General features: G+C 42.0%; 1 protein-coding gene across 1 annotated transcript; it reads left to right on the top strand.

The window, feature by feature from the left end:
- Positions 1 to 3,188: 3,188 nt before the first annotated feature.
- Positions 3,189 to 8,885, top strand: LOC311053255 (solute carrier family 2, facilitated glucose transporter member 1-like; the record flags this gene model as incomplete). The annotated part of the gene is made up of 9 exons (XM_084068716.1): positions 3,189 to 3,266; positions 4,425 to 4,585; positions 4,691 to 4,931; positions 5,451 to 5,613; positions 6,055 to 6,242; positions 7,157 to 7,261; positions 7,429 to 7,530; positions 8,075 to 8,278; positions 8,679 to 8,885. The coding sequence occupies 9 exons, from the start codon at positions 3,189 to 3,191 to the stop codon at positions 8,883 to 8,885; spliced, it is 1,449 nt and encodes a 482-aa protein (XP_083924842.1).
- Positions 8,886 to 9,201: the final 316 nt, after the last annotated feature.

Here is a 9,201-nt window from a genome sequence, read left to right as displayed (position 1 = left end):
GGCCCACCCGTCTGGGTGTGGCATGGACCCCCCCCCCCTCTCTCTTGGTGGAGTACAAGTGAATTCAGTCTCTAAACAGGTTTTACAGTCTGGTCAAATGCCTGTCAGTTAATTCTATGCGCACACCCGTGAGCTGGGTTTCTGTTAAACTGGTACATGCCACCTGACTGCCCACCACCACGGAGGTTGTGGGTTCAAATCCATTGTGGTGATCCGGCTTTGTTGGGCCTCATGTTAACACAATTGGCCCGTGTTCGGGGGAGGAAAGCCGGACAGGGAGGGTTAATGCAGGAATAGGCTGCCCTAGCACGTCTGATATCTGGTCTAGAGGGGCGGGTTCAAAATCTCCGGAGAGAGAATCTCCCTCCTCCCCAATGTGCAGCATAGTCCATATTCACACGGCGGCCATTTTGGAATTTAACATTGCGTTGCTGTGGCAACTGGGGTGGAATTTCATTTACTTAATGGCAATATGGCCGCCGAGTGAATATGGTCTATTGAGAGTCCTGACGTCACAACATTTGGAGCGACGCCCACTACACTCTGGTTGGTTGGGGAAATCACCCTCTTCCTATGCCAGGAACGTCAACAGGCTGGTCCAGGCTCTTATTTTTGAGCAAAACGCGAAGGAAAATTAAAGCCTGGAGAGGCTAATGCAGGAATAACTATACTCTCTAAAAAACTTGAGCTCAAACGAAAAGACGTTGAAACCCCCCTGAGTTGGGCAGCTGTTGAACAAAGCTCCCACCTCCCAGCAGGGTTGCATCAGTTACATCCTTTCACTCTGAAATGAGCCAGCTTTTGCACTGTCAAATCTGGACAGGGGGCTTTGAGTGCCAAAAGGACCCTTACGGTTTATTAAGTGCATGTAATAGAAGCTTAATAATAATAATGATAATAATACCTCAGATAGATAGAACATTTAAATGAAATGAATTATCTAAAAGGGAAAACAGTGAAAAATAAGGCTTTAGCTGAAGAAACCAAGTCTGAACAGGTGGAGTTTGAGGGCTTAAGGGTACATTTTGCCAGGAATGTTATGCACTACAAAATGTACAGTATTACACACACACACACACACACACACACACACACACACACACACACACACACACACACACACACACACACACACACACACACACACACACACACACACACACACACACACACACACACACACACACACACAGATATGTGGTATGTTCCCTGAGGAGTCCTGAGTCAGATATCGGGTGGTACGCTAAGGCATGTACGTGCAGGGCAGTGGATCGTGCCTGTGCTGTGGTGATCGTGCCGCAGTGGCAGTGCTGGTTGATCCCTAACAAAGCTGAGAGATCACGTTGACTCCACAGTGAATAGCCCATCACACAGTGTGGTTATTCACGAGAGACAGCTTAAAAGGCTATTCAGAGGTTGCTGATGCTGTTGTTAGTTCAGGCTCTCACTGATCTCACTGTCCTTAGAGGCAGAGGTGGTCTTTTTAGAGCCATACGGGTTCAAGGGAGACGTGTCCAAGGTGCGTTACACAGTAAAACCAAAGAGTGTACAATATTATTCACTCTTCGGAGTTAAAGGAATAGTTCACCGCACCCAAAATGTATTTTTTTATGTCAATTACTCACCCCAAAGAATCAGAATCGTCTTTATTGTCACATCACAGGTTTACAGGTGTAAAGCATGTTGTGTTCCCTTCTAGAACACTGGTGCTCAAAGTGAGGTCCGGGGACCCTAGGGATCCTTGAAGGGGTTCCCCAGCAAAAAGACGAATTGTTTAAACTCTTAAGTTTTCATTTTTCGGCTATTCGAAAATAGCCGATCTACAAGCTCAAAACACATTGCAATGTGATGTGCTGTGAGCTTGTAGATTGTGCCACAAAATCCTTTCAAATGGGGGTCCATGGCCAAATACAGATCAATGTCCGTGGCATGAAAACGATTCAGTGCTCTATAAGAGCCATAACATAAGACAAAATTATATGAGATGAGGATCTCTGCATGGATTGTGGACTGAGAAAAAAGCATTTTCCTCCTGCGATAACAGTATAAAAGTATAAAATAAAATGTTTCATGATGCATTCTGAAACCTTGAAGAAGAGAGTATTGTAGTTGCACTGTAACTAAATATTGAATTCAGAGGTATTTATGATATTCTCAATTAACAGTTGTAGAGTTTTATCTCTCTTTTGGCACTCATAAAGCTCTTCCCATAACCCTGACAATGTCAGTTTTAGTACTAATATGTTTATCATTGTACTAAATCTAAAGATCAAAGACTGTAGAACAACATGAAAAGTAAAAATTAAAGTTTATTTGGGGAAGGATATACAAACATATTAATAGTCACCTTTGGCTTCTTGGTGTCTCACTCGCTTAAAGGTCATAGTGCGTGTGCGTGTGCGTGTGCGTGTGCGTGTGTGTGTGTGCCTGTTACATAATGGGCTCAGAGTGTGTAGTAAGCCTTTCTCATCCAGTCTATTTCGTCCCTGTGTTTACTAACAAACTTTTGTATCACTGCTCACCAATATGTAAATATCTGTTTGATTAAAAATAGTATACAGTGGGTGAAACATTGTCAAACATTTAAACAATCTAAATCGTAATAAAAAGCTTGTTAGATTTATGCCAGATTTATGCTTAGTTGCACGCCAGTGTCTCGCACCGAATATAGACGATCTACAAACTCACAACGCACCACACTGCAAGACATGATGTGCAACTAAGTATAAATCAGGTTTTAAAAGAGTGTCAATACAGTCTGTTTGCACATTGGCACACACCCATGACTAACTTAGATTGACCACACCCTTTATTTATTTATTTTGTTTTAACTTCTGCACTGCTTATTAGCCTGCCATGTTTTTAATATGCTGTAGTTTTTAACTTGCGTTTGAAAACAAACAGCAAAATCTGACTAGGGTTGGGTTGTCATGCACCTTTAAATGTTGTTGCAGAAGAGAATAGAATACAATTGGATCAACTTTTATGTCCCTCCCCTGATACACATTTGTTTCATATATACAATGTGCATGTCAACTACTAATTAAAAAAACATGCCATTAAAAACCAAGGCCTCAAAAAACACACACTCAAGCTGAATGTTTGTTGGCCCATGGAGCTTTTATTTTGAAATGCAGATGTTTAAGTGTGCTTTTTCTGGCTGTCAACAGCGGCTGACATTACCGCTGATGTTGGCGGTGGGCGCAGCTGTCATTGGTTCACTGCAGTTTGGCTACAACACCGGTGTCATCAACGCTCCCCAAAAGGTGAGTACGACACTGTCATATGATGAAGTATAGAAGAGTGCATTAACTTAAGAAAATAATTAATATGGAGATACAAGGTTTCTGCCTGACAGTGATGACATTGTCGCTCTGTTTCTCTCTCTCTTTCTGAGAGACATCGTTAGATTTGGTCCAATAAATAGAGCTGAGTGAAGAGGACAGCATCCAAACCTATTCTCCCGCCTGGCTGTCCCAGCATGCACGCACCTAAAAGCTTCTGTCTATTACTGTAATGAATGCTATCATTGGGTTTGTTTTGGTTTCGGCCTCGTTCACGTGCTCTGCAGTAATAGGCTTTCCAGTAGAAGGCTCATTGACAAAATGTGCACAGTAAAATCCTAATGTTAATTTGACTCTGAGAGTGTACAAATGTAAACAAATGGACCTGTATACATTTGTTTACTTTCAGAGTTACAAATGATAAATGAACACAGGTGATTCAATATTTGTGTAACTGCTGCTGCGATACTGCTAATGCTCCATCATACATATTGACACATGCCTGCCTCAGCAGTCTGGCTCAACTGTTTGGCTCAGCAGGGATGGCCATAGCTTAGTAGTTGGTAGAGAGGCTGTCTGGTAATCAGAATATCACCGGTTTGCCTCCCAGCCCGTCCAGTAATACGTGTCGATGTGTCTGTGAGCAAGACACTTGTTAACCCCTAACCCCCCGAGTGTTCATCATGACCACATGAGCAGCCGTCAGCTGGGTGAAGCTGTAACAGAATTTTGCCCGCACGATTAATAAGGTTTACAACAATGGCAATCTAAAGGGCTTGCATACGGTGAACAACAAACAATGTTTTTCAAAAACAGAATGATGTTTTTTTGTGTTTCACGAATAACCCTCATTTAATGTGTTGGGCCTTAAACCCATTATTAGAGTTGAAAGACCTATGGAGATCTTCAAGCCAACACAATTATTATTTGTATGCAGTCTAATTTGTCAAAAAACACTGAATATGCTCACCTTGTTGACCCATCAACCCATTTGTAGCCCATGGGCATATCTTTGCTGAAAATAGCAGATCTAAAAGCTTACAACGCATCACATTGTGAGCTTGTAGAGTTGCTGTTTTCTGTGAATGTTCCCCCAAAATAAGGATGCTGGAATGTCTGCTGTGTTGTCTTGTGCTATAGATTATTGAGAACTTCTACAATGAGACGTGGACCAGCAGGTATTCAGAGGGCATCTCTGCGACCTCTCTGACCACGTTGTGGTCTGTCTCTGTGGCTATCTTCTCCGTGGGAGGAATCTGCGGCTCCTTCTCCGTTGGCCTCTTTGTCAACCGTTTTGGAAGGTCCGTGACTGAGAACATTAATCAAGCCTTCCACAAAAGTAAAGTTTTCTTCAGAAAGAGAGCAAATGAATGTTATAACAATGTGCAGTGGATGCTACTTTGCAGGAAAAACTCCATGCTCATGGTCAACGTGCTAGCCTTCATCGCTGCTGGCTTAATGGGCTTCTCCAAGCTGGCGTCGTCTTTTGAGATGCTCATCGTTGGCCGTTTCGTCGTGGGCCTGTACTCTGGCCTTTCCACTGGCTTCGTGCCAATGTATCTTGGGGAAATCGCTCCCACCGCTCTCCGTGGTGCGTTGGGTACCCTGCATCAGCTTGGCATCGTGATTGGCATCCTTATGGCACAGGCAAGATCCTTTAAATACGTTAGTGTTGAGCTACAGTATCATGTCAAAAGGCTGTTTGTGTGTTAGAGAATTTTTGTATTTTGTTGGAGCATGTGCCCTAACTAATACTCCTGGATTAAAGCAATAGATAGGAGTTGCTCACAATGACCAATGTACTGCAGTAACCTTAATGTGTGCAGAACATGTACTTGTATTCCCCTTATGTGTGCAAAAATATACTTAGCATTCAGAGAGTGTAAGGGTACAGAGTGAGGGATATACAACTATATGGGAAATGCTGCAATGTTAACAATAACAGGCTACACATGTCACCATGTAATGCTGAATGCTCATATCTAGCTGGATTACACCTCCCTGCCTCTGTGAACCATTGCAGTTTAAAGCCCTTTTACAAATGGAAAGATATCTTTAGTCTCCCTGTCAGAAAACATGTTAGCATACGTTAGCTAGGACGATCATCACCTAACATGTCTATTCTATTTTGGTGATGAGCCTAAATGCTGTATGTCTTTTGCGCAGGTGTTTGGGATCGAGTCGATCATGGGAAGTGCCACCCTCTGGCCTCTGCTGTTGGGTTTCACCGTTATCCCGGCTGTACTACAGTGCACCCTGCTGCCCTTCTGTCCTGAAAGCCCCCGTTACCTCCTCATCAACTGCAACGAGGAGAGCAAGGCCCGGAGTGGTGAGACGCACGCATGTGCATTTGCACTACCCACAGTAGATCAAACCTCCAACAACCTGCTGCTCTATGAGTCCTCTGGCCCAGCTTGTCCAAGACATTTATACTTTCTTGGACTGTACATGGAGAGAGACAAGAGGGTGGGGTGGGGGTTCATATTTTGGGTCCAGTTTTACACTTTAAGAGTTAAAGGTTCTATTCAGCACAAAGGTTCTACTCTGTCACACTCCACTCCACCTCTGTGGCATTAGGTTCCTTATTTCCGCGAGACAGATCTATAAGGCAGTACTCATGCAGTTTGCATCGTTGTAATGCGAAAGGAGGGGGTAAAGTTCTTTTACCAACAAAAAAAAACAGAAGCAACAGATTTTGCTGTGTAAACAAATTTAAAAAAGGACATTGGATTTATGTTCAACAACAATATGTTTACCTTTGTGTTGCCAGTCTTGACAAAGCTGCGGGGCACAGACGATGTGAGTGCTGACATGCTGGAGATGAAGGAGGAAAGCAGGCAGATGATGAAGGAGAAGACGGTGACCATTTTAGAGCTGTTCCGCTCTTCCCTCTACCGCCAGCCCATCTTCATCGCCATTATGCTGCAGCTCTCACAGCAGCTGTCCGGTATTAACGCAGTGAGTGGAACGCAAACCTCATATTCAGTTATTATGTCAAATCTATTATGTTGAGCTTTAAATGTTGTTTTAATCTATTAACATGCCAGATGGAAGAGGACACCGGTGATGGAAGAGTACTCAGATCATTGACTTAGCAATATTACAGGGTAAAAGTAATTTGATACAAGTAATAGTCCTACATTCAAAATCTTACTTAAGTCAAATTCCAAAGTAAGAGCATCAAAATATACTTAAAGAAGCAAAAGTAAAAGTAGTCAATACGAAGAATGCCCATTTCAGAATCATATATATCATGTTATTGGGCTATAATTATTTATTATAATTGTTATTAAGTTAGAGCTCATTTTAATTACTTTTACTGAAAAAAAACCTCAAAAACATATGTATTAGTTGATTTGTTATTTGTGTTAATAAACTAAATCTGCAAAGTAAACTAAAGCTGTCAAATAGGGTTGTAAAAACAATATTTCCAATTAAGTATATAATAATGTTGCTTGAAATGGAATTACTCAAGTAAAGTATAAGTACGTTTAAACTGTACTGAAGTACAGTACTTGAGTAAATGCCCTTAGTTACATTCCACCAGTGGATGGATACTTTTTTTAAATAGATTATCTAACCTTAATGAAGACAATCCATTTAATGCTCAGGGTTAAATATTAGTATACTTTTACAATATTTGATCCAGGTGCGGCATGATGCAAATTATGAAGAGACACTCAAATATACATGCAGGCAAAACCCATCAAGTAAATCACCACACTTTCAATCTGATATTCCCAGACTAACATTCTACTAACGCTATTTTCTAAGCAAGCACCTCACTCCAAACTACCGCTATGTCCACACGCACAAACATAAACATAATAGAAACATGTTACCATGGTAACGGCCTCTGTCATCCGCTGCAGGTGTTCTACTACTCTACAGGGATCTTTGAACGAGCAGGGGTGTCCCAGCCTGTGTATGCTACCATCGGGGCAGGAGTGGTCAACACTGCCTTTACCGTGGTGTCAGTAAGTTACACACAACAACATAACAGTGTGAAGCAGAGAATCTAAATACAAATTGATATGGATTAGGCCATGGACTCTCATTTGATCATTTTTTGTATCTGTCGAACCTCAATCTAAACTTTAAGATGTCTCTATAAGTCTCTAACTTTGGTTTTCTCTCTGTCCAGTTGTTTATAGTGGAACGTGCAGGCAGAAGATCCCTCCATCTCACTGGTCTGATGGGAATGGCCGTATCAGCAGTCTGCATGACAGTTGCCATGGAATTGTCTGTAAGTGTGTGGCAGCCAGGTTTACCAAGATCCAAAACACAGAAATATTAAACAGAAAACAGTTTCACCAGTAGCAATGTGCCTGATGTAACATGAACTGTTTTAGGCTGCATTCTAGTAGTAGTAGAGGTTAGTATAGCTACTACTACAACTAGTAGTAATATCAGCAGCAGTATCAGAGGTAGTTGTTGTACTATTGTAGTAGTATAGGTGTGCCTTCAGCTTTTGACTTGGGTGCAACATGTTTGAAAACCACCGGTGAATGAAAATGCAGAGGTATGGGCAAGTGATGTAGAAGATTGCCCACAATGCCCAGACAGCGGAATATACCTGAATCTGTTTTTTTTTAGGGCAGGAATGGTTTGACTGGGATTTTATTTACCAATGAACCAGCGGTTGTTAGTTTTCATTTTTTATGGATAATTCCACCTGCCTCATTGTGACCTTTAAATGCAAGCAATGAACAGTTAGAGAGCAGGTATTTTCATAAGTGCTGGTGTTTCAAGTAACTGAATACTTACCTTGTGTGGTTTCCTCTCCTCAGAACCAGAACAAGTGGATGCCTTATGTCAGCATCGTGGCCATCTTCTCCTTTGTGGCCTTCTTTGAAATTGGTCCCGGTCCCATCCCCTGGTTCATCACAGCCGAGCTCTTCGGCCAGGGTCCCCGGCCCGCTGCCATCGCCGTGGCCGGCTTCTCCAACTGGTCTGCCAACTTCATGGTGGGAATGTTTTTCCCGTATGTTGAGGTAAGGAACCCAAGTATCCAACTCCCAACAAGAGACACTGCAAAATGATGATGGTTCTTTTTAAACTACATTTAAAAAGAATAGTACCAAGGCACTTTAACATGCAGGCTAAGACAGTTCATCAAGGCAAATCATTTGCACTTGGATACTGCTTGAAGTATTCACCTTCCATATAACAAGGTTCAGTAAGTGATATTGTTTGTTAAAATAAGTGTTAAATAGATATTCGAATAGTAGTCATTGCAATAGAGTGTTTGTTTAGTAACAGGTTACTGTGTAATCCTTATATAGCAATGCATTCTTACTCAGTAACACCACTCTGCTACGCTAACAGGTATTTTACTTGCATACATGAATGGAACATTTACTGTCTTTTGCCCTCCCTTAACCTTCCCTGTAGAAACTGTGCGGCGCTTATGTCTTCCTCATCTTCACCGTCTTTCTACTTGGCTTCTTCGTCTTCACCTACTTCAAGGTGCCAGAGACCAAGGGCCGCACATTTGACGAGATCTCCGCAGGCTTCCGACAGTCAGCCGGACGTTCCTCTGAGAAATACTCCTCCTCTGAGGAGCTCCAGTTCTATGGTGGAGCAGACTCACCACTTTAAAGGACACAAACATTGCACTTTTATGCTTCATTTGTACTCCATCGCATGGCGTTGTCACGTACCGAAACTGATTAAAAAAAAAAAAAAAAATAGCTGATCTGCAAGCTCACACCATGTCACAACGCCCTGTGAGCTTGTACAGTAGATTGGCTATTTTTGGCACGCGATAACACTGTATGACAATGTTTAAATCAGGCTATCGACTACTACTACAACTACTAAGTAGAAATAAGTTGAGGGCTTTTGTAGTGATGGTTGCTACTATGTAGAGATTAAGTTACAATGGTTTATTGAACTTTAGCCAATTAAATTGCTG

Source organism: Gymnoscopelus microlampas, assembly GCF_963454915.1.
Source record: "Gymnoscopelus microlampas genome assembly, chromosome: 10".
Lineage (NCBI taxonomy): Eukaryota > Metazoa > Chordata > Actinopteri > Myctophiformes > Myctophidae > Gymnoscopelus > Gymnoscopelus microlampas.
Note: the sequence above shows the minus strand (reverse complement) of the source record. Positions and strands in the feature narration are given on the sequence as shown.